The sequence below is a fragment of the Sciurus vulgaris genome, assembly GCF_902686455.1.
Source record: "Sciurus vulgaris genome assembly, chromosome: 6".
NCBI classification, from domain to species: domain Eukaryota; kingdom Metazoa; phylum Chordata; class Mammalia; order Rodentia; family Sciuridae; genus Sciurus; species Sciurus vulgaris.
The window spans coordinates 12,395,639-12,420,596 of record NC_136466.1 but is presented as its reverse complement, the minus strand read 5'-3'; the positions used below and the strand labels follow the sequence as shown (position 1 = coordinate 12,420,596).

General features: G+C 49.9%; 1 protein-coding gene across 19 annotated transcripts in view; it reads left to right on the top strand.

Annotated features, from left to right (window-relative positions):
- Positions 1–24,958, top strand: part of TENM2 (teneurin transmembrane protein 2) — a 657,515-nt gene that overhangs the window by 612,490 nt on the left and 20,067 nt on the right. For 15 of the 19 annotated variants that reach the window (XM_079145381.1, XM_079145388.1, XM_079145390.1 and 12 more), the window contains 6 exons: positions 5,071–5,091; positions 8,142–8,374; positions 9,611–9,765; positions 10,879–11,753; positions 17,593–17,768; positions 19,520–19,755. In XM_079145381.1, coding sequence (XP_079001507.1) covers positions 5,071–5,091; positions 8,142–8,374; positions 9,611–9,765; positions 10,879–11,753; positions 17,593–17,768; positions 19,520–19,755 — 1,696 coding nt within the window. The remainder of the gene's footprint in view (positions 1–5,070; positions 5,092–8,141; positions 8,375–9,610; positions 9,766–10,878; positions 11,754–17,592; positions 17,769–19,519; positions 19,756–24,958) is intronic. The other 4 variants (XM_079145389.1, XM_079145386.1, XM_079145382.1 and 1 more) reach the window with 1 other exon arrangement.

The following is a 24,958-nucleotide window of genomic DNA, read 5'->3' as shown; positions in this document are numbered from 1 at the left end:
CGGTGAGGTCAGGGGAGCATCCTGAGAGGAGATCAGGGAGGTGGGCATGGCACTGATGCCTCGAGACTTCTGAACACAGACAAGTGCTTTCTTGGTGGGTGAAGCAGGGAGAGGGGTGGAGTTGAGAGGACGGGACTGGCCTTTTTAAAAGACGGCTGTGCTGTTACGTGGAGGATGGACACCAGGCAGGCAGGAGTGGAGCCAGGGATCCCACAGGGAGGCAGCAGCGATGGTCCAGGGCTTGGGACTAGGACGGTAGCAGAAGAGATGTGGACATGCTCCCACGGGGACATATTTTCCAAGTAAATCTGGTAGGATTTGCTGTGGGGCCGGTGTAAGGAATGAAGAAAGAGAAAAGACTCAAGGGTGCCAGGATTTTGGCCTGAGTCACATAGAGGCTGGTGGCACCTCCTGTAGCTGCCTCTGCTGCCTCATGAAAGATTTAGAAGAAGTCGCAGGTCACACTTGGACGTCAGTGTCCTCCAGGCTCCTGTGGAAGAGATCTCAGTGTCCTGGCTGCCACCGAGGTCAGTACTTCTGCTGAGTCTTCCTGGGAGCCTCGACTGTGCCAGGCGCTGCAGTTGTGTCTAAATCTTAGGACCTGGTGTGCACTTCTGTAGAACAGATACCTTGGTCACCTTTGTCCCTGAATGCCATGCCCAGCCTACCCGAGGTGCTCAAGATAGGAAGCATGAGTTAAAGGACCAGTCTCTTCCCTCTTGTCAGAATTGGTCTTTGAGTCCATGTCTCTCATACTGTAGAGTCCACAGTACTAATGGGACAATCTAATGGCCCAACAAGAACAAACCACACCACACCCACATGGTGACATGGAGGACAGCTGGCAGGAACATGGCTCCCGCTTTCCCTCTGCTGCTGTGTGGTTGGGTTTTTTCTTCTTCCTTAACTGCCTTTAGACTTGTTCTTGCTCTCCTCAGCCAGGAACCCAGAGCCGATTAGAAGTTAAGCTTTTATAAGAACATGGGTTGGATTCTTCTTTTCTTCCCACTACATACCTGAAAACAAAGGGCTGTCAATCCCCCTCTTCAAAACAGCAACCAGCCAAGGGAGGTGGGGGAGGAAGAGACCTGTCTTGCTTGTGTCTTCTCTCCATTGTGAGTTGGCAGCTGAATGATTCAATTTGGGGATTCAGTGCCCACCCCATCCCCTTACCCACCCCAGAGCTTCGCCTCAGAATTGGGATTCAGGCTCTCTCACTCTCCCGTCCTTTTCCCCATTCCTTTACCTGCACAAAACATGCCATGGCTGAATTCCACACACTCAGTAACTTCTGGTGCTAGAAAGAGCCTCCTCTTGGTGAAGTGATTACTGCCTACATTCTTTGATTTAGCACATTTTCAACACCCGCTCCCCCAAAACTCCAAGATCCCCCCTTAGCAGCAGTCCTTCCCTTCTTAGAATCATCTCCCTCTCTAAGTGGTCCTTGGGAACCCCAGGACTAGGAGAAGGAAGAGTACCTTTTCTGGGCTCTCACATCTTAGGGAGAATTCCTCTGGTAGAAAAATCCTTCCTGTCTCCCCAGTTGGAGAACGTCTTAGGACCTGGACCTCAATCCGAGGCAGTAAATGGTAAGAGGTGAGACACTGGCTCTCTACCTTCTTCCGATGTGGCCCCTTTTGACAAGCCTAAGAATCGATTGCACTTATTCTTTCATGTTTGGAATTTTTAAATTATTTTTTTTTATTTTTCAAACATAAATTTTTATTATAACATTCAATAGGCTTTTTTTTTTTTTTTTCGGGTGAACCGCCTTCTCCCTGCTGCCATTCTTACGGTGCTCTTAGGATAGGTCCAAGGCTTCTTGCATTAGGGAAGATCTAGAGAGGGAGTTATCCCAGCCAGGCTGCAGGGGATGGAAACGTGGGAAAGCGGGAGTCCAGGAAAGAGGGCGAAGACACAGGAGTCCAAAGACAGGCTGCACCTGGAGTCCACCAGGGCGGGCCTCCCCAGATGGGAAGTCGAATGCTAGAAGGACTCGCAGCTGCAGTTAGAGATGCCAACTTGCCCTGCAGTCAGGCTGTGAAGACGAGGGTCAGGAAGGAAAAGATAACAAAACACCCAGACCAGAATAATTACAGCCACCAGGACTCCATAAAATTTTGGATAGTGCTTGGCACCATTTTCAAAGACTTTTTATCATTGACAACCCAGATTTCTTGGTGCCTGAAGCCAATGTAGTTTTGGGGTCTCCTTCTAAGAAAGAGAAAAAAAAGCAAAATTATGAATAGAAATTTTTTAAAAATGAAAGAAACAATGTTATTTGGGATGAGAAAATGAAACAAATGACAAGTTTTTTAAGAGGCAGCAATCAGCACACACATCACAAAATTCAGCAAACAATCTAGTATTTTTGCTTTAGCCTGTTACATGTTCGTGAAACTTGTTTTCCTATGCTTTTTAGCTCCATACTCCTTGATTGTCTTTTAATATGATATGAGAGTTATTTTTTACTTTCACTATCTGCAGAAAGGATAAAAAGATATTCTAGTCTTTCCCCCAGTGTGGCTAATCAAAACTTGCTCCAGATTATCAATGAAGTAGGAAACTTTCTTTCATGTTGGCCATTGATTGTTGGTAATGTGTAAGATGAGAAAGTTATAAACTTCAGGGAAAACTCTATCTTTGTAGCATGCCTGGACATTTCAAGTTTTCTTGTGCCATGAATAATCTAAATACTCTGAATTGATGCTCACTGACCAATATGTCATTGGTGTCCTCTGGGACTGGAATCCTACACTGGGTACCACATTCCTCAGAATGAGGCTGTAGGAATGCACACAGTAGGTCAGAGCATCCCCAAAAGCCATTTTTAGACCAGAATAACTAGCAATAACTTAACTAACAATTTAACTAGGTGCTGAAGTGCATCCTTCTAAAGCTAAACCAAATCTACTCCAACTCAAACTACTTGAGTTAGTACACTACCATCAAAAAACAGGGAAAAAAAAAAGTTGAAGTTGGAATGATAAGCAACATGAATCTCGGCAAATTGCAATTGTGTCTCTGTCCTGAGCAGAGGACAGACAGGAGGGCTCGAGCTAACCCAGGCAGGGTTTGCCTGCACTTAAGGCTAAAGCAGCTGCAGTCCATGCTTCCTGGGCTCAGGAAGCCCCCAGTCTCTCCTGGACTCTCTGCTAAGTACCTTCAACACAGAGATGAGTAAGTCCCATCCTGTTCGCAGAGAAGTGAGGAAGACAAGCACACAAACATAAATCACAGGACAGTGTGATGACAGCTCTGTGAGACAGGCTGAGATGGCCAGGAGAAGCTCCGCAGGCTTCGCAGAGGGGTCACTGGGACTCTGCTGTGAGCAGACATAATCCATCTCAATTCTTAAATCAGAGACGCCACTTTTTCCTTGGAGGGTACACCTAAAGGCTGTGCTATGGAGGCTGTGCACACAGAGTCAAGGCCTGTCCCTATAAGTAGGGCATCTCTCCTCGTCTGCACGGGCTGACTCAATGATACTGTGATTTTGGTTTGTTGCCTACTAAGCACCCAACCTGTTAATGACCCTGGACCAGAGTAGCAGTGACCTCATCCTTCATCCAAAGCTCATATCCATGTGATCATTCGGACTCTCTGCTCTCTAGTGACTTGATCCCATGCCCCTTCCTCTCTCTTTCCCCCAACATAGATACTATATTAATCAACTTAAAGCAGATGTTCTCGGGAAAGAAGTAGGTCAGGTCTGCAAACCCAAATCCCATCCAGTCTTTTCACAAAATCTTGACTTAAAAAAAGTGGAATTGATATTTCAATAATTAAGAGCCAAATATGTCTACCACTGGTGGCAGATAACATTTCACTTTCATTAAGCAATATAAAATAGACGCGAGAATTCCCGGCTGCCACCCTGACACACCAGGCTTTGCAGAATGAATCTTAAATTGCACTATGTCAGTCAGAGCTCAGGAGTTATCAGCATCATTTAATTAACTTTTTTTTTTTTTTTTTTTAGCAAAAACTAACACGTTAGAATAAAATATAAAAATGTAATCCCTGTGCAAACCCACCACTAATGATGGCCCCCGGCAGAGGCCGGGCTGCACCCAAACAGGAATCAGGGCACTGAACTCTTCATGTGCTCCCCTGAAACCTCTTCCCTCAGCTGGAAGGGACTGAAGGGTCAGGGGTTCATCCCCCTTGACCTAGGAGCCCCAGGAATGGGAAGCAGCTTTCCCGGCTCGGCACGGCTCTCTCCTCCTCTCCCTGGTTTTCAGCTAGTTTCCTGTTGAACTTGAAATGTGGTTTTTGTTCTTTGAAGAAAAAGCAACCAAACTTTTCCAGGTTCTTCCAAAAATAAATGCTAAATGGAGTCTTTGGCTCCGATCACAAGAGGATATTGTCGCCTATGAATTTCATCATGACCCCATTATGACCCGTAGTGGCAGTCTTGGGTGTTACTGTGAGAAAGAATGCCTGTTGGGGGGTCCCACATACGCAAATGGGGTGGGGGAGGGAGGAGGCACAGAGCAGAGACAGGAAATGGTTCTGACTTTCCCCAGCGAGCGGCTGTCTGGTGTGGACAGGGACTCCTTAGGTGCCACGGACCCTGTAAGACACCAATGACAAATGGGTGGTACAGATGAGACACGCTCCCTCCACACGCAGGACAGACATTGCAAATGAATCACAGGGCTCTTTGCAGCTGACCTTGAACTTGGGTTGGAATCCTTGCACCAGCACACTTGCAGCAACCATTACTACCAACAATCGGTGTCACCGAAGCTGTAACCTATCTGCCATCCCTTCATTTGCCAGAAGTCCTGTTTCACCTGTTGCCGCCTGTGTCACGTGACAGCCACATTGCCTGTCAGAGAATCCAGGCATGCTTGTCCCGATTTCCCAGTGGCCTGGAGGAGTCCAAATTTGTGGGTCCTTCCCAAGTAATTGAGCTAGCAGCTGTCAGAGGGGAAAAAGGAAAGGACTGCCTTGGGGTGGGGGAAGTCTTGATGCAAGAAACAAAAAGAAATGTCATGTTTGCTTTATCATCAATTCTTCAGCTAACTGTTTGTTCTTTTTTCCTTCTGTTTTCTTTCTATAAAGAAATAAAGAGTTTAAACATAGGTAAGACGAAGAACTCTTTCCCATATAATTTGATATGGTTCGTTTGCTTTCTTGTGTTCGCTTTTTTTTTTTGTTTCGTGCTTCTTGTGTAACGTTGTATATTTTTATGTACCAAATATAGTAACTTTTTTTATGTGCTAATTGTGTGTTGTGGATATGATAAGCTTTAGCAATTATGAAATGCAGTCAAAAAGCAACCAAATAAGCTGACAGTAATTAGAATTTCCGGGAGATGTAAGTGCAAGATAATGAACCCTCGGTGAACTTTTATCCCGACTACTCAGTGCGGGCCGTAATTGGGCTAAACAGTTGAGGCAAACTTCTGGCTTTTGTAAATGCTGGACTGGGTTCACAAAAGCTTTAATGAACTGGAAACGGGTCAAAAACTCATTTTCAACTCATTAATGATTTTTTTTTTTCCCCTGGATTTATGGTCATTTAAAAAACACACACACACACAACTTAATTGCCAATCTGCTGGTCAGAAAGAATCCAACAGTCCTATGCATTGAGAATTTTCATGGAGTTAAATCACTTTTGAGTGATATGAAGAGTGTAGACCAAGTACTTTTTATCTAAATGACCTCTGTCATTCCATCAATCCAAGGTCACCATTGAAAGCCATACGGGTACAGTTCACATACAAAGTACACGACACACACGTATGTGCATGTATGCAAGCGCTGCACCGAAATGGATGTAGCATGAGTGATCTTGAAGAAAAATGAACTTATTTTTATTTGGAAGAGGAGACCAAACAAGGCAATTTGTACGACTGTTCTTTTCACTTCACGTCACAAAACGTAAAGGGGCATCTTTATGATGTTGGGAGAAAATTAGGAAAAGAAGCGAGTTGAGTCGTTTGAGGTCATCACAGTCGGGGTGAGGCCGTGGCTAGCAGGAGTCCTCTGCCTTCTTGTTCTCTGGCCCCCAAATTGGCTGGTTACAGGCACCCCATTTGAACCCAAAATGAGAGTAGAAATGCCCTTGGAAGAACACTCCCTTGCCCGCCACGCTGACCCCCAGCCACCCATGGGGCGGAGGCGGGGCTGCCCATCTGACCTGAGCTCGTGGGGCAGAACCGTGGTGGGAAGGAGCGTGAGCCCAGCAGAGCCACCGTCGCCCGCGCAGGCCGCCACCCCACACCCCAGCTGCCTGCTCTTAGGCTGGAGATCTGGAAAAGCCGCCTCGAGTCTGGCTCCCTAGAAAGTCAGAATTAATTGTCTTGCTCGTGGATAGCCACAGATGTGGCTGCTGCGTCTTTCTGTTGGTGTGCCGGCTACTGCGTGTTCTTAAGAGTGCAGCATCTAATTAAAAATCCGCACCCAGTTCTCCCTTTCTGCCCTAATTTGTTTTGCATATGTGGATAGTCTCTAATGACTTAGCCAAAAAAAAAAAAAAAAAGAGGGAGGAGGAGGAAGAGAAAGAAGGAGGGAAGGAGAAGAGAGGAGAGGAGAGGAGAGGACAGGAGAGGAGAGGAGAGGAGAGGACAGGAGAGGACAGGAGAGGAGAGGACAGGAGAGGAGAGGAGAGGAGAGGAGAGGAGAGGAGAGGAGAGGAGAGGAACCCACCTAGCCTACTCTTTCAAACTATTATCTAAGCTGGAATTTTAGAAAGACCTTGACTTCTAGTTCAATTATGTGTCTTAATAGCAACCTGAGGGGAAGCTGGAATTAAAGATGGTCTCCACTCACAAATTGTTCCTAAAAATAGTTCCCTATGTTTTTTTTTTTTGTTTTGTTTTGTTTTTTGTTTTTTTTTCTTTTCTTAAATTGGGGAAGAACCCAAATGGTAGTGTTTTAATTGGTAATTTCCCAGTTAGTGTCTACAGGACAAATGGATCCAAGGCTATCATCACCCTCACCTTCCCTTCACCTCTCCCGGCCCCTCTGCACTATGGCACCAAATATAATTAATATCAGGAAGAGCAGGCCCAGGCTCTTGATAGGCAAGTGGCACTGAAAGCTTCCCCCACCCCCGTGTTGGGGCAGAGGAGCAATCCCTGCTGGCCTCCCAGAGTTGGGATGGCCGGTGGAGACCCAGCATGAGTTCTCTCTCTGGTCCCAGCCTCCCCGAGTGATCACACTGCAAAGGGAAGAGCTGGTGGGTTGTGAGTCAGCGATGATTTGGTTTGATTCTTCATTTCCCAAGTAAGGAAGCTAGCACCCCGTGCAGCCAAAAGACTTGCCTAAGGTCACCCGGTGGGTCCCGGTTGGGTGCTGGATTTCCTGTGTCCTAACTGTGAGCCAGTACTACAAGTGTTTCTCTGTACTGGTTAGCTAGGTGCTTGGCAGAGAAACTGTCCAGGTCTCCGAAACTTACACTTTCGTAATACACTTCCCGCACACAAAGTTATTCATCTTAAGTACCACTTAGTGCCCTGGCAGTTCTGGGTTCACACCTGTCACCTCAGGGTCACCCACGATTGGAAAACTGCATCTCCTCCCTCAGATTCTGGATGTGACTGCAAGATACTCACGTTTCTTCACACTAAATGCCAACTCGATTTGCGTCTACTCTAAGGAACAGTGAAAAGATCTGAGATCCTCAGATTGGAGATGGCTCCGGGGAGCTTCCCGTAACAAAGTTAGGAAAACTCTAGGTTGCCTGGCTATTCGTGATCGAGTACCTTGGAGGCATTGAGAAAGCATAGATTAAAACGAAAGCCTTGTTAGGTGGTATTGTTCCTCGATCTCACTTGAGAAGATGCTAAGCCCATGGGGACCTAAGAGAGGCTGACACACGGGCAGTTGCACTGAATAACTACCTGCTCACAGAAACAGGGCTGGAGTGGGGTCTTTCCTATCAGCAGCAGTCTTCTAGACAATCCATGAATTCCACAGCAGCATGAGGGGTTAAGCCTAATTAGAAGGAGCTCAGAGCTGTGCTAATGCCGGGACACTCAGTTAAGAGATTAGATTCTTTCCAGTTCACTAAAGTGGAAAGATGCTAGAGGAGGTGAGAAGGTAGCTAGGATTTTTGTCATCGCTTTGATCCAGGGGGCCAGCTGCATAGCCCCTTCCTCATTTTTATTTGTGCTTCTTCCAAAGCAACAACCCAGCACACAAGTACTACTTGGCCGTGGACCCCGTGTCCGGCTCGCTCTACGTCTCAGACACCAACAGTCGCAGAATCTACCGTGTCAAGTCTCTGAGCGGATCCAAAGACCTGGCTGGGAATTCAGAAGTCGTGGCGGGCACTGGAGAACAATGTCTGCCCTTCGATGAAGCCCGCTGTGGCGATGGCGGGAAGGCTGTGGACGCGACCCTGATGAGCCCGAGAGGTAAAGGCTGCAGAAGAGGAACGCTCGGCCCAGACAGAGCCTGCGGCCAGCCTGGCGTTGCTCCTGCTGGAGCTGAGCGACGCCCAGCAGCCTCAGCACGGCTTCCCCCAGAATCACTCGGCCCTGATCGTTTGCTTTGGTGCGCGGGTGGGCGATTTCGAATTATTTGTTTGAAACAAACTTTCTCACCCACATATATGGCAAAAGGAAAGTGGAGTGGCCTGCACCTCAAAATTTCTGAGTGCAGCTAGTCAGAGAGCACCAGAAGGAAACGCCAGCTCAACGGGCCAGAGTGCCACCTCTAGGGACTGGAGGGAGAACAAAGCCCCGTGGGGACCTCCAGCCACTCCCAGACCTTCTGTATATGAAGTCTGAAGTACAGTGCCTGCCCAGCTGTAAATACCCAACAAAGTGGCAGCAGTTAAGACTGGGTATAATTTCCAGGGGTTCAGGATGGGGCAGTCCTTGGACTGGATGGGGCTCTGTTTTGTAAAGGACTCCTGGTGCTTGAGGTTAAGGAGCAATCATCGGAGGGTCTGACTCGCGTTGGCATTGTCACTGTGAGAGCAGCCTGCAGCAGGGTGTAAGAAAACCAGGCCTTGTACCGGGGCACCGAAATGAAATTGCAGGAGAAACAGAAGCCGCCGTCTGTGCCTTAGCAGCCCCGCTGCGACAGGGGAATGCTGGGGTTGGGTGTCCCCCGGGGCACTGGAGTGCTGATTGGAGTCACGGCTTAATTGGGAATTCTTCCTGGAGGATACATTTAGAAGGGGGAGTTCGTGACAGTAAGAATCATTGTTTCTCAGCCTCAAAGTTGCAACCGGTTGTGAAGGGTATTCGAGTAATTTGCTATCAATAATTTTTAGAGCAATGAGCTTTTGGAAATAATTTCTTTTCTAAAGAGAACAAGGTGCAGGATTGTTTCCTCCTTCATCTATCTGCAGGCCTGGTTCCTCTGCAGCCCAAGGTGTTGTCTTCAGCCGGAGGGAAACGGGCAGGGCTACAGCCAGAGCCCCTGGGGGGGACGGAGGGGGTACCACGCACATCTCAGCCCAGTGCGCATGAGGAAGGGTCATGCCTTTAAAAGATTGGGAAGCACTTCTCAGAGTGAGCTGGTCTTTCCCAGTAAGGTCCCTGAGCTCCGCAGAGTGCCCAGCAAGGCATCCCCCACCGCACCCCACAAGCCATACTCCCCTCCTCGAGAGACATGTTCCCACCACCACTTGTCTTATGCAGGTATCGCAGTGGACAAGAATGGGCTCATGTACTTCGTTGACGCCACCATGATCCGAAAGGTCGACCAGAATGGAATCATCTCCACCCTGCTGGGCTCCAACGACCTCACGGCTGTCCGGCCGCTGAGCTGCGACTCCAGCATGGACGTCGCCCAGGTGGGACACTCTCTCTCTTTCTTCTCATCACTGAGCGGTTCCTAGTTCTTCCTGAAGGTCTCACCCGGTTTCTGTGTAGTTGGAAGAGGAGTGGGCAGGCAGCAGGCACTGGTACAGGTGTGTTGGCAGAAGCCCGGAGGTGAACTAGATGCAGTGGGACAGGTAAGAACCGGAGAGAGCCAGCCAGAGACAGGGAAATTCTGCTTGGAAGAGCCGAGCTGGTGACACGCTCCAGCCGCGGCAGATCGCAGGGTGGGCTTTGCTGGGTAATCACCTGTCTCCTCCGTCATTATTGCAGGTCTGTACACCACATTGTACAGTGTGCTGTTACCTGTCAATCAGAACTTCCTGTTAATCGGAAGAGACCACATTCTCGCCATGTAAACCACCTCTCTGTGCCGTAGGGACTGGAGCAGAGGCTTCCCCAGTGGTCCCCAAAGTGTACCCTCAGTCAGGGCTCTCACAGAGGCAGAGAACAGAGGCTCCCTCAAATGCCCAGCATATGCTCTCAAACAACCTGGAATATATGTTCACCCTTCCTGTAAGAGTCTTTGCAACCCTCGGTCAACCTCGTAAATTTCAGTTCAAATTCCACAACCAACTGACAACTTGCTACTGAGATTTTTGTTTCAAATTCCACAGAGGAGGAATGTGTTTGATTTAGTTCATTTTCTTCCCCCTCCAGGCAAACACTCTAAGTTGTAGTTTGCTAGCCGGCCTGTGCTTGGGTCAGGGCCGCCTTTCAAGCCACACGCCTCCTCCAAATAAACACATCCTCCTCAGGCTCCTGGCTTAGCGAGCGGTGTGTCTTCAGGACTGCACTGGCCCCTTGTGCAGTGAACTACCTGTGTGACCGTGTGTTATAGCTTGGACCCTGGTTAATCGTCTGGGGCTGTGAAGCCTCATGGGTAGAGTCGGTGGGATGGGAGGAGCTGTTTACCGCACAGTCATACGCAGTCAGCAGGGGCAATGGGAAGCTAGTTCAGTGAAGAGCACCCCAGGACGGTGTGTTAGTAAAAAGTTCAAATCTGCATAAAACCTCTGTAAGTGGCCACACTCAAATCCTGGCTGACTCAGAGGCTGTTCTTGAACACGGTACCATGTCCTCCACAGGTTCGCCTGGAGTGGCCAACCGACCTTGCGGTCAACCCCATGGACAATTCCCTGTATGTTCTAGAGAACAACGTCATCCTCCGCATCACAGAGAACCACCAAGTCAGCATCATCGCGGGGCGGCCCATGCACTGCCAGGTCCCGGGCATCGACTACTCACTCAGCAAACTCGCCATCCACTCTGCTCTGGAGTCCGCCAGCGCCATCGCCATCTCTCACACAGGGGTCCTCTACATCACCGAGACGGACGAGAAGAAAATCAACCGTCTGCGCCAGGTAACGACCAACGGGGAGATCTGCCTCTTGGCCGGGGCGGCCTCAGACTGCGACTGCAAAAACGATGTCAATTGCAACTGCTACTCAGGAGACGAGGCCTACGCCACTGATGCCATCTTGAATTCCCCATCATCCTTAGCTGTGGCTCCGGATGGCACCATCTACATCGCAGACCTGGGCAACATCCGGATCAGGGCGGTCAGCAAAAACAAACCCGTGCTTAATGCCTTCAACCAGTACGAGGCCGCGTCCCCCGGAGAACAGGAGCTGTACGTCTTCAACGCGGAAGGGATCCACCAGTCCACCGTGAGCCTGGTGACCGGGGAGTACTTGTACAACTTCACATACAGCGCCGACAACGACGTCACCGAGTTGACTGACAATAATGGAAATTCCCTGAAGATCCGTCGGGACAGCAGTGGCTTGCCCCGCCACCTGCTCATGCCGGACAATCAGATCATCACCCTCACTGTGGGCACCAACGGAGGCCTCAAAGTCGTGTCCACGCAAAACCTGGAGCTTGGCCTCATGACCTACGATGGGAACACTGGGCTCCTGGCCACCAAGAGTGACGAGACAGGATGGACGACTTTCTATGAGTAAGTGGGTTTGTAAAGAGCACGTCCCCTGCCCTGGCTGCCGTCAGGATCGGCTGCTCCTGTTGCCTTTAAAATTGCTTAGTCACACTGTCTTCCTAACGTTAATGATTTCTTATGGCCTCAAGACATTCATGTCCCTCTCCCTGGCTCCTAAATGATTTGCTCTCTTGGGTCTCTGATATTGAACATCCTACCTCCTAGCGATGGGAATTCCTGTTGTCTGCCTGCCGTTCAAATTTCAGGATATTGGACACGCGCAGCCCCTGGGAGATAAAGTGCTGATTAGCTTTGCTGATTATTCATGTTTGCTGTGGGTGCGGAAATTAGAACCTATAAGGCAAGATCCCAATGGGGCTCCTGTAATTTGCCAATAGGTCCAGCAACACACTTGATTGCACAGACAGGTAGATAAACTCTGAATTTCCTCTTTAGCAGGAGCAGATCAATACAGATAAAATGCTAGGTATATCAAAAGATGCGAGAGCTTTCCCCTCGCAATTATCTCATGCTTAATAGTCCTGCCGTTTGTTTGGCCAAAAAGCTGTTTTCCCTAGCTCCTGCAGCAGCGCTCCCTCAAGCTCCCACAGGTATTAACCGCTGGGACGCTGGCGGAAGCTGCTAAGACTCCCCAGTCACCGACCGTGGCTGGAGTGGAATTTCCAAGTATCTGCTGTCCTTGGAAAAGGAGCAGGTTAACCCTTGTATATTCAGAGTCCTTGCGGGCTCTCTGTCCGGATGTTGCTGCTAGCTGAGAATTTAGTAAGTTAAGGAGGGGGTGTCACAGAGAGAAAAGGGACAAGAGAAAGAACTGAAGACTTCATTGTCAATCACCCCCAAATCTAGGAATGTTCACTTCCTGTTTGTGTGCCAAAGGGCTTGGGAAAATGTAGAAGGGAGCTGTTGCCACCTGCTGGACATTTCCTGCATTGCACAATTGCTTTCCCTGGGTCAAGTTGTTGCTGGGGCAAAGCTACCTTTCTCAGGCTTCTTTGAAGCCTCCTCATGTTCTTCAAGGCACTGAGACTTGATCACACTTCCCCACTCAGTGTCTCCTCTCTTGACGTGCCACCTTTAGCAATCACCTCAAGTAGGTTAAAACTAGGCTGGAACCCACACACCTCCTGGATTTGTGTCTTCCTTTGTGACAGTTTAGAAGAAAGACCCTTTGCATTTAGAAATGCTTAGTTGGGGTTCCTGGATGAGAAAGACATGCCCCTCTCAGGGAGGCCAACCTGAACTAGGCCTGACTCAGAGACTGTAGTTAAAGCCTTGTCTGTGGTTTTGGTGGGTCCACACAAGTGAACTCAAAGAGGGAGGGTATTTTACAATAAGGGTCTAGTTCAGTGAAAACATAGACATGATTCACAATTTATAATTTTTTTGTACTGGGGATTGAACCCAGAGGCACTTCAACACTGAACCACATCCTCAGCTCTTTTTATTATTATTATTATTTTTTATTTTGAGACAAGTTACTTAGGACCTCACTAAGTTACTGAGGCTGGCCTCCAACTTGTGATCCTCCTACTTCAGCCTCCAAAGCTGCTGTGATTACAGGCATGCACCACCACGTCCAGTCATAAATCTTTTTTAAATGTTTGTTCATGAATAATTTTTTCCTCTCTTAATTTGATAAGCTGGGGTGGTTTGTTTTGTTTTGTTTTTTTTTTTTTTTTTCCCTCATAATGTGGGTAAATCCAGTGATCCAAAATTCTGCATTGTGGAGGTTCAGATGTGTAAAGTTCTCTTAGGGATTCTAAAAAAGGTAACTAGTCCCTTTGTTTAGCACTTTTTATATATGGCCAGCAAATGGGCAACTTAAAAATCATACACCAACTCCACTTCCTCATGGAGCATGAGAACTTCCATAGGTGGATTCCTCTCTTCCCACCCTGTTCCATGAAGCAGGGTGCAAATCCCATAGGTGGCAAGAGGAGCAGTACATTCTCTCTGCATAGAACTTGACAGGCAGGGAAGCTGTTTATCTCCTCAGCTGTCACAGTGTCCCTCAATGGATAGGTTTGATTCTCCCCATTTTAAAGATGAGGAAACTGAGTCCCAGAGGAGTAAACGAACTCTCCCACAGCCACGGGAGAGGTCAGTAGATCTTTCCATGACCCACCGCTGTTCTGCAGCAAGGCTTGGGATAGAATTTGAAGTTCCACCTTCCAACGCCAGATGAAAATTGTCCCAGGATTCGGGGAAAAATGTTCCCACTGAGGCCATCCCATTAATGACTCCGAACAGGTGAGGAGTATGGGGAAATAACACTAACGAATCATTCTGACCTCATTTTATGATCAGCCAGTCCCAGAGAGTTCCAGGGAACTCCAGCTTTGGAAGTAAGATTTCTCCGGATGCAAGTCGTTAGGTCCCTATAGAAGTAGTGGGATCAACGGGCGTCCTGAAAGAATACACGCTTTCAGGGTCTTCTAAAGCCCCTGGACCTTGGCACTAGGAAGACAAGTGTACAGGTGCCAGTTCTGCCAAATGTTCTCTGATTGGCCTTGGCCAAGTGATTCAACCTCTCTGAGCCTCAGTGTCCACCTCTGCCAAATGGGCACAATAATGCCAACTACATACGAATGCCATGATAATTCACCAGGCTAATACACATGGTACATATGGAAGTTCAACAGGTAGGCGCTGCTGGGACTCGGGGGCGATCATTAAGTACTCCTCCATCTCCATCCCACCCCTCAGGTTCCGAACAGCCACCTCCATAGCGGGTACAGGAGCCAGACAAATGGAAGCCTGTTCTGGGGAAGCAGAACTAAGAAGGCGGTCTGTACACTAGTCTCCTCATTCCTCTCTGGCCCTGGCTGCTGCTGGGCCTGCCTTCTCTGCAGGAGCAGACTCTGCCTTAGCAAACTGAGGGCCCAGAGGGGCAGAGAACCCTCTCCCTGAAGGACAGGCCCTGCAGAAGAGAGGTCAGGAAGAGCCCTCCAGTCGGTCGGTCCAGCCCTTCTCCCGTGGAGCCAGCTGGGAAGGAGCCGATGTGGGGTCAGGGGAAGGGGTGGAGTTCGCCTGCCATGGAGCTATTTTACAGAACGGGCCGATTGGGCGGCTCACAGAGCTGCACTATACCCCTTTGACAGTCACCTTGCTCCTGCACCTCCCTGGGCTGGGGCGTGGCTTTTGGAGAGCCAGCAGGAATGGAGCGGCCGCCAGCTGCCCTCTGGAAACCCGCCAGGCCAGCTCAGTGCCCACACAGGGGAGGCTCGGCCTTGCTTTACTCTGCCCTCTCCTCCGAGCACGAGTGCACCGACTGTCTATTCAGTCCCCGGTCATTTCCCTAGTGTTTCTATAATGCATGGCACACAATAGGTGCTTCGTGAACATCTTTTGACAAGATGAGTCCAAGGCAGCACCCAGCCCACCCTAGCCAAGGCCCAGGGGCTCCCTCTGCTTACCACTGAGATCCCGCTGCTCCAACCCAGAGCTCCTTGCTCCTGGGTGCAGAGTGCTTTGCTCAGAGACCTGAATCTGAGACGCTCCGTGGAGCCAGTGAGCAGAGCTGCCGGCCACCGGGACCACTTGAAACGTAACGAAAACGTGCTCTGTCTCCCCCGAGATCCAGGTCCCCGCCCGGTTCTGTGCTTCCCCAGAGTCAAACCCAGGCTGTCCTGCACGTAGAGTGTGGCCCAGAACTCGGAGGGTGGGACGAAAGCCCTGCCTGGGTCCTGGAGGAGGAGCTCCTCACTGCCCTACCTGGTGGCGGGAGGCGACACCCTTCTTCCCTCCAGTACTGATGAGTTCTGCGGTGCAGCACCCCTAAAACCCAGACACTTGAAATTGTTTTGCTTTTTTTGGTCCAAATTTTTTCTGCTTAAGAAGCATTAAAGTCAGTCATATGGGTTACAAATATTTCCTAAAATCTAGGAACATGTGAAGAAAGCAAAGATTAGCCCGAAGCCCACACGAAAAATCACCGTTAATGTTTAGACAGCCATATTTTCAAAGCATTTCTTCTACGATAGATACTCCTAGGTTATCGAGGGAGAACCCTTTGTATTCCACCCTTTCTACTCAGCAATACAGACGTTTGTAACTGGCCACATTACAGTGATATGATGTGCTCGTACAAATACGTGACAGCAATCCCACTATTATATGCAATTATAATGCACTAATAAAAGGGAAAAGAAATATATATATACACATTTGTCCATGCCAATAAATAGAAACCCAAGTCACCAGTGTTGAGGACTTCCTAGGTTTATGTTGTATGAACAGATCATAGTTGTGTAAGGAATCTTCAGATCCTCAAATAATGAACATTTAGACACTTGGCTTGTTCTAAAATGTCACTACTGTAAATAGCCTCTCTGTTTTGGGCAAGGGGTGGATGCTGGAGGGTTGGACCCAGGGCTTGCCCATGCTGTTCAAGTGCTGAGCTACCTCCCCAGCCCATAAATAGCATCTCTGTGCCCCAACTGAGAGTGAGTTTCTGTAGCAGGTACAACAGCACCAGGAAGCCCCTTCCCTTTGAAGGCCTGAGTCCCCATCCCTGGTTAGGCACTAGGGCTTTCCAGAGCAGGTGTCATCTGAACCACCCACTAGTGCCCTGGGCAAGTGACCAGGGGAGAGACGAGGGGCTGGGCTCCCAAGCTCCCTGGTCTTCCTGCTCAGCGTCCCTGCTGTCACCTTCACCACCCTTACCCAGCTGGCCATCCAGCTCAGTGTGTCCTGCTCTCAGCTCCCGACAGCCTCAGAGTGTGACTTGCCAGTTCTCCCAAGAAGTTGCAAAATCTCTCAGATGCCTGCATTCCAGGGACAGTTCCCAAGCACCCTCCAGTGTCCTGCACAGCCAACTCAAGTGGCCTGATCCAGAGGGAGGCCCACCAGACGTCCAGCTGCTGGCCCTTCTCTTTCGCCCTCCGAGCAAAGGCCTTCATGAACCCCACTCCCTCCCAGCTGGATGAGAGCAGGGCTCAGGTGCCAGAGCCCCAGGGCCTCACATGCAGACCTTGAAGAGTCTGGTTCCCTGCCTGGGGCATGTGGGGGCCCAGCTCTCAGGGAGCACCAGGTGTCCAGTTCTGGGACATGCTCTGCTCCTTGCAGAAGCAAGGAGGTGACAACGAGAAATTCCACATCTCAAAAAAGAGTAAAAATGGCTCACATAAGGGAGATAGGGTCCCATTTTGGGCAGTGTGAGGTGCAGGGCGTGGCCCCTGCACACTAGAGGTGGCCGCAGAGCGCAGCAAGGCCAGCCCGTCGCAGGGAAACTAAGCAGGCCACCCACAGAGCTGAGCCGTGGTTGGCTTCCAGGGAACAGGCTGCAGCCTGCTTGCTCTGCCTGAACCGAGACATGGAGGTGACCTGAGGCCCAGGCTGCCTTTTAAGCGGTCTAGGAGGTGACAGGCAGGACAGGCTTGCACCTTGTGGGGCTTGGAGGGTCTCAAATGCCAGATTTGGATTTGATTGAGCAACCAGAGGGAAGAGTGTGGCTTGCTCAGCAGACAGTGACATGATGAAACTGATATTTTGGAAAGATTAATTTGGTGGCTTTGTGGAACACATAAATTAAAGAGCCAGGGACACTTACAAGGAACCGTTCTCGCTAACATGCGAGGGCACAGTCAAATTGGTCCTGCCTGAGACCAGGCGGAGCTTCTCCCAGCTGGGGCCAGTTTCGTCCCTGGCTGGGGAAGGCACGCACCATTTCTCAGGGCAGGTCGAGGTTCGGGTTATGACCAGGAGGCTCAGTGGGAGGCCCCGGGCACCCCACTCCCCGCCTCCTCCTCAGGCCCCACGAGCTAACCCGTTATGGTTCTGAAGCCTGGGAGGACCTCGGGCTCCCCTGACGGCGCTTCCGACCAGTGCTCTTCTCCTCTAGCTATGACCACGAAGGCCGTCTGACCAACGTGACGCGCCCCACCGGGGTGGTGACCAGTCTGCACCGGGAAATGGAGAAATCCATCACCATCGACATCGAGAACTCCAACCGCGACGACGACGTCACCGTGATCACCAATCTGTCCTCGGTGGAGGCCTCCTACACCGTGGTACAGGGTACGCCCCGCCCACCCCCGCTGCCCTCCGCCCGCCAGACCCTCATGGGGGAGTGGCCTGGCCAGGACCTTCACACAGCTGGGGCACCCCCCTTGGCTTCTGTCCTATGCAAACGTCCTCAGCAAACCAACTCTATCAGAGATGGGTCTTGTTTAAAAAAAAAAAAAAAGAAAGAAATAACTGAGTCAGATACAGAGGAATGTCATCCACGCCCAACCAAATGTCCAGACATTGGCAATGTCCTTTATTCTTTTTTTCTTTTGATACTGGGGAGTGAACCCAGAGCCAGAGCCACATCTTCAGCCCTTTTTATTTTGAGACAGGTTCTCACTAAGTTGCTCAAATTCTCACTAAGTGGCTGAGGCTGGCCTTAAGCTTGCAACCTCCTGCCTCAGCCTCCCAAGTCTCTGGGATGACAGTTGTGCACCATCTTGCCCGGCCCCTTCTCACTTCTTACCCCTCAGCCACCTCTGCTCCCCACGAACCCAACACACGTTGTTACCTTCGCAGGGGCTGCTTATTCTCTGGGACCTACAACTGAGTCTTGTGTTTTGTTATTCCATGCCAATTCTCTCTTTAGGACATCATCTTTGTTGAGTTGGTTGCCCTGGGGTCAGGGCTCTGTAGCAATCTCTCACCGGGACTAGGATCTCAAAGGTCCCTGACCACCCAGTGGTTATTGTTGCTGTTCGACATGCCACACGGTCCAGGACAAGCAGAGGGGTTGGCAAGAAAAGGAATTGTGCAGATTAATTTTTCCTTTAATTAAGATATAATGTCAGCGGGCCAGCCAGTTGTCAGAGGATAAAAGTGTCCTCTTGGTAGATAAATGGTGACATTTCTGGACTATTATCCTGCGACAGAGCCTGTTTCAATGACTCTGCTTCTGCTCTGCCAAATGATTAATGATGTAGATTCTGTCCCTCTGTATGATGGCTCGAGTTGCTGAGAGACAGGTGCATCCTTGCTCACTGCCCCAAAAGCTGGCCACTAGGAGGCCAGCCCGGGCTGGCTCCTTTGCACAGACAGTCGGGAAGCGGCCTCGCAGTAAGAGGAGTCTCCGACTCACGTTTCCTTCCTGTAACTTTTTGATAAAGGAAAAGGTCAGGATCTGATTGACTAGTGTAGATCCCATTGGAGAAGATAAGCCCACAGGCTCGGCGCCCGCCGGCTCCATCTGCCTCTGCTCTGCGAGCCCTCGGGCCCAGATGGAGGTGGCATCGTGGCGGGTCAGCAACAGTATCTCAAGAGGAAAGGTGGCTTTTTCTCTTGATTTCCTTGATGAGCTTGGGTGTGCAGCAGTGGATCCGACCTGTGGCTCACACCATCACCCCCGGGTGAGATGGGAGGCAGAAAAGGCGTGGGGGATCAGTAATTTTCCTTTCCTCTATTTTTTCTTATATAAGCTCAAATATATATGTTAAAGTTCAGGAATTTGATTGACACAAATTGTGTAGGCAATAGACATCTTTAAATGTTTAAATGTACTATTAATAGTCTTCAGCGAGTAAAAGAAAAATATCACAGCGTAATTATTTCTGGAGTGCCACACATTAATAATGTTTCTCTTGGCGCCGATCAGTTCTATCTCTGCGGCTCACCTTCGCATTGTGCGTGTGCTCACCGAAGGCAGCTGTAGACTGACAGCCAGAGAGTGCCATGGAAACCTGTAAAAATAGGGTCTACAGTCCCCTGACTATTGGGGTGGATAATGTGTTTCCCCATGCCCATCCCCGCCTGCGTTTCTGCAGATCAAGTGCGGAACAGCTACCAGCTCTGTAACAACGGCACCCTGAGGGTCATGTACGCCAACGGCATGGGCGTCAGCTTCCACAGCGAGCCCCACGTCCTGGCGGGCACCGTCACCCCCACCATCGGGCGCTGCAACATCTCCCTGCCCATGGAAAACGGCCTCAACTCCATCGAGTGGCGCCTGCGGAAGGAACAGATTAAAGGCAAAGTCACCATCTTTGGCAGGAAGCTCCGGGTAAGTGGTTCCACCAGTGAGAACTTCCTCCCAGAGCTGAGGGCTGCCCAGCTTCCAAGCCTGCGTTTCCCCTTGCTTTCCTGGGAAAGGCAAGGTCTTCCATCAGAAGGTAGAAGCCCCCGCCCTTAGGCCTCCTACCTGGGGAAAACGTTCTCCATGTCCTAGGGTGGAAGGGGGCAGCCATTCCCTGCTGGGAACCACACAGTGCTCTAGCTGGAGAGATCTTTGGTCTTCCTTTCATATTTGACATCCCCTCCCCAAATTTCCACGGTCTGGTCAGATTGGCAAAGAAAGAATGTCTACCGTGTGCTGGGCATTTACTAAATACTCAGAGAACAAGTCTGAAAGTATGTTCTTGAAGGAGTGGCCAGTGGTAGAATACACAGACCCAAGGTGACCACAGGCTACTGAAATGACAGTCACCCAAGAGTCCGATGGGATCCCAAGGGATGAGATGTCACCCTGCCTGAGGGGGTCAGGGATGATGTTCCCAGAGGAAGTCACAACAGGGCCAGAGCGGGAAGTTGCCACCGACCCTGACATCCCCACACCAGGCAACTTGTCCCAAGTTACAGCTTTAACAACTAATGTGTAGCATTTATTGAGGACTTTAATGATGTAGGCACTAAGTCATCTGATTTTAATCTTTTCAACCACTCCATGAGGTAGTTATGGTTGCCTCCATTTTCCAGATGAACACACAGGTTCAGGGAAGATGATAACTGAGGGTTCCATGGGTAGGAAATGGTCAGACGTGGACTGGGCCCAGTTCTGTCCTTCTGTCTGGTTCACTTGCCAGGACTCTCAGCCACTGTTTCCCACAGCTTCCTGCTCAGGTTCACCAGCAGTCAGATCATCTCAGCACTAGCAGATGCTGCTCTGATCAGTCATCTGTCACTCAGAAGAAACTATGCCTACCATTATGCTAAGCCTTTGCCCAGGGTTGAGGAAAGAACCCTGCGGTCCCAGTCTTCAGCAAATGCAACACGTTTATTGAGCACCTACTATGATCCAGGCGCTGTGCTGTGACATGATACACAAAGCAAAGCCCCTACCCCCTACAATTCTCATCCAGGGGTGGGAGGAGATGGAAGAGGAAGGCAGCTAATAAGCAAACTAAAAACAACTAAAATAATCACAGAGCAAAGCGAGCCCTAGACAGACAGTGAACCATAGAACAAGTCAGAGTTTAGCAAATGCTTTGAAATCCCTTTGCCTAGAAGACTCAGCGTGGGCAAGACTTGGGTGTAACTTTTGTGTGTTACTGGATTGAAATCCAAGCCAGCCCAGGTGACCTGCCTGCAGAGCCGGTCCACTCTGAATTAATATTCCTCCTTTGTCTGACTAGAGTTTAATTCTCTACATTAGGTTATCAGCAGTCTCCCATGTTTTTCTTCCTCTGCTGGTATCTGCAAAGTTGCAAGCCGCAGTATCTTCATAAAGACAAAAATGGAATGCGATTAGTAGCTAAATCCTTAATGACTGGATTTCAGGGCTGTGTAATTGATTTTTGATATGCTGCACTGTAGAAGTTGATTATAAGTAGTAATCGTGCCTTTTCTCTGATAAATCAGTTATGCATTCTGACTAAGTTTTCAAAATAAAGATAAATGTGGCCCTAAAATAAAATGGCGATAATCCCAACTCTAAATATTAAAAAATCTTAATAATGGTACTCGTGGTAATTAGCAGAAGTTAGACACGCAAGCCTTATAACTGAATTTCTGCCAGGGTTAGATTCTCTGGCATCGTGTTTATGCAAATCAAAACACAGCTTTATCTATCAACACCTCAACATTTAATTGTCTGGTGTTAGTTCCTGTAACAATAATCACATATCCATTTAGCTCTCTTAAATGAAAATCACTATGAGATTATAACAGGTTGAGTGGACTGAAAATGTAATTTGAAAATGAGGGAGAAAGCCTGGAATTTATTTGCATCTCATTTATTTTAATTCAGTTCATAAACTGTTTAGTGAATGAAATAAAAGCAACTCCTGGAAATTGCAGGGGAGCAGTTGGAAGACGGTGTCGGGGAAGTGTGGCGTGTGCTGTGGATTCAGGGAGTTTGGGTGTGGCCTCTTCCTCCGCTGCTTCGTGAGCTCTTGACAGGCACTTGCAGGGATCGGCCAGCCCCATAAGGCAAGCAGGCTGTCTGGGTCAAGGCCAGCATGGGCTCTTCTCTCCCCAGCTCCAGTCTTAACATTTCTTTTCACTCCTACTCCACCGACAAATGGAGACATGACATTTTTCATTCACTCAAAAGATGCTCGCTAAGTGCCAACTGGTGTCCAGCACCATGGAATGAGTAGACTAGAGAGATAAGGAAAGTTGAGTCCTTGCCACCAAGCGCTTACAGTCTGGTGCATGGTGTGATGTAGCCAATACCACCAGGAAAGCGGTGCAGGTTGTATCAGCCAGGAGAGGCCAGGCTATGCCAGGTAACAAATGGACCCGGCAGAATCAGGAGCTTGACACCTCATAGTCCAATGAGTCAAGCTACTGTTCTTCACCGGGACTTGCTCAGTCTTGTGACCCTGCCACTGTAAGCCCTAGACCTCCAAAGTAGCTGTAGAGGGGGGAAGACAGCTTATGTGCCTTAAGGGGACCTCATGAGCAGGCCTGGCCTGACATACGTCACTCTGCCCACCCTGGAGAAGAGTTGAGCGATCTCCACTTAACTACCAGGACACTTGGGCAATGTCTTTTCCAAGCGCCTGAGTGGGAGAAGGTAAAAGAAGGTTGGTGAACCCACTGCAGAGTCTCTGTCACCCCACTCAAGTCTCGGGGCTGACAAGGGACCAGAAGAGCTGGAATCGGTTCTGAAGAGCAGCAGGAACTGGCCAGGCACAGATAGAGGGAAGAGGTGATGCGACAGAGCAGCAGCTGTGAAAAGGAAAAGGGGCCAGAAACTTCCAGTAGCACAGTGAGCAGGAGAGAAGGTGGATGTGCTACCGTGAGGAGTACAGAAAGCTCATGGTGGCCAGGGACAGCAGGGGAAGGGCATCGTGCCAGGCTGGCATCTATCCTGAGAACCACAGGGAGCTGTACCTGGGCTCGGTGAGCAGAGAGCTGTGCAGCATGAGAACAGGCTCCCAGCTTCCTCAGGAGGGGAGACCAGGAGGAGGTGACAGGGAGAGAGACACAAGGAAGTTGCTGCTCTAAGCCAAAGAAGAGGAGGGAGGACTCGAGAGACTAAGCCACAAGCAGGGTTGCCGGGTCATGCTGACCTTCAGGGGGCTGTCCCTGTGTTCCTGGAGACCCTGGCAGCCGGGTGGCCAGGCTGGCTGGCTGAGGGAGGGAGGCTGAGAGCCAAACCCCACACAGAAGTGTGAGGCTCTGGTGCCACAACCCTGCCTCTGGAATGGGAGGAGACGGAAGGAGCTTTAAACACAACCATAAGCCAGCATCATGCAGTGGCAGGGTTTGCAGGGATTGTACCCCACGGGCAGCAGGGAAGTGGAGGGATTCCGTAGGGTGACTTGGCAACCTAGGGTACCGTGTGCTGAACAATGGCCTGACCTTTCCAAGGACTGGTGAGCTCCTGGAGGTCTGGCCAGCAGAGGGGCATGAGGGTCCAAGGCTCTGCATATCCCTGGAGCTGAGCCAAGAACAAAACCCCCAGTGGAGCCATCGTGACAGAAACACGCCCAACTCCCACACCAGGAGGCTCCTGCTTGCCACCTTCCTCCCCTCAGAGACGGCCCTTAGCAGGGGACGGTGTCCACTGCTCCTCCCTGCAACCTGGGCTGGTGTAAGATGACGACTGGATGGACCTAGACCACCCTTCCCCTGGTCTCCCACAGAATTTCTGTTTACAGAGAAAGAAAGGAAAAATCCCGTAGAAGAATGCAATTGGCCCTGCACGCGGAGCACGCATCTCTGGGCCAATCGCCGACGTGGAGGGTGGGAACCTGTGATTGGCCAGGTGCGGTCACGCGCCCACCACTTTCTCTTGTAAGAGACACCTCAGTAACTCGCCCAGACAGGGGGTCAGGAAAGCGGGTGCTGTACCGGGAGAGGGAGGAAAAGGGGCTAAGATTAGAAGCACACGCGGCAGATGCAGTCTCCATCCTAAACCCGCCCGGGCTGCGCGAACTCCCGGCCTGAGGCTCGGTTACCGCCTGGCAGCTCCACTCGGAAGTAAGGCTTTCCCCTAGGTTTTGGGAAGAGGGAAAGAAAATGGCCCCTTCTATTAAAAGTTTAACCTTCCAGTCTTTCCTGAAGAGGATCCTGTGTCTGATTCGCTCTGGAAAGGAAGGCACATTTCCTCCCAGTCACGATCTGCTTGGAGATTGCAAAAGCCAGAAACAGCTACGCGTGTCGGTCGCAGAACAGAAGAGAAATTGCTTCCATGAAGATCTTCCATCGCCATGCTGGAGTCGGTGTCGTTAGTCTTCCCAGAAGAATCGGGAGTTGGTTTCCGTATAATTAACACGACATTGCAATTACACGTTGGCAGATGCTACTTTTACTTACGTGGCCAATCTCCACGACACAGGAGCAAGGTGGGGCAGGCGTGCGTGTGAACTGCGAACACAGCTCACAGACCCAGCTCTGCCTGGGGCCCCTCGGGCCGAGCTGTGACAGCCGGGCTTTCTCCTTCCTGTCACCTGCGTTCGTTTCACTTGACTAATATTTTATTTTTCAAACATCTACTATGTTCTCAGCACTACGCTCGCACCGAGGCCTGTTGATGAGCCATACAGACCACGAGGCCATGAGAAGAGTGTGTGGGTACCGAACGACTTGCCGTCGGTTTACTCTGAGCTTAAATAAAGCACGATTAGGAGGGCCCGCCTCTGCAAACGCGTGAAGCAAGCATCACTTTGGACAACTTGCTATTTTGGATGGTATGGTGGAAAAATGAATTAAAAAAAAAAAAAAAAAAAAAAAACGCCCTCATGGAGTTTATGTCTTAGCAAGGGGAAATGGATAACAATGATGCATTCAAGTAACTCAAGTTGTGACAACTGCTCTGTAGAAAAGTAGAGGGTGGGGAAAATAGGTAGTATGTGTTTTAGGTTCTGGTCACTCCAGGAAAATGACATTTAAGCTGACATCTGGGAGAAGGGAAAGGGGAAAGAATGAGGAAAGCCTTGGTTGCTAGGACATGGCATGTGCAAAGGCCCTGAGGCCAAGGAGACTTTTGCCTGGATCCTGATTGTATTTGAATGTGGCTGGAGGAGACTAGCTGAGGG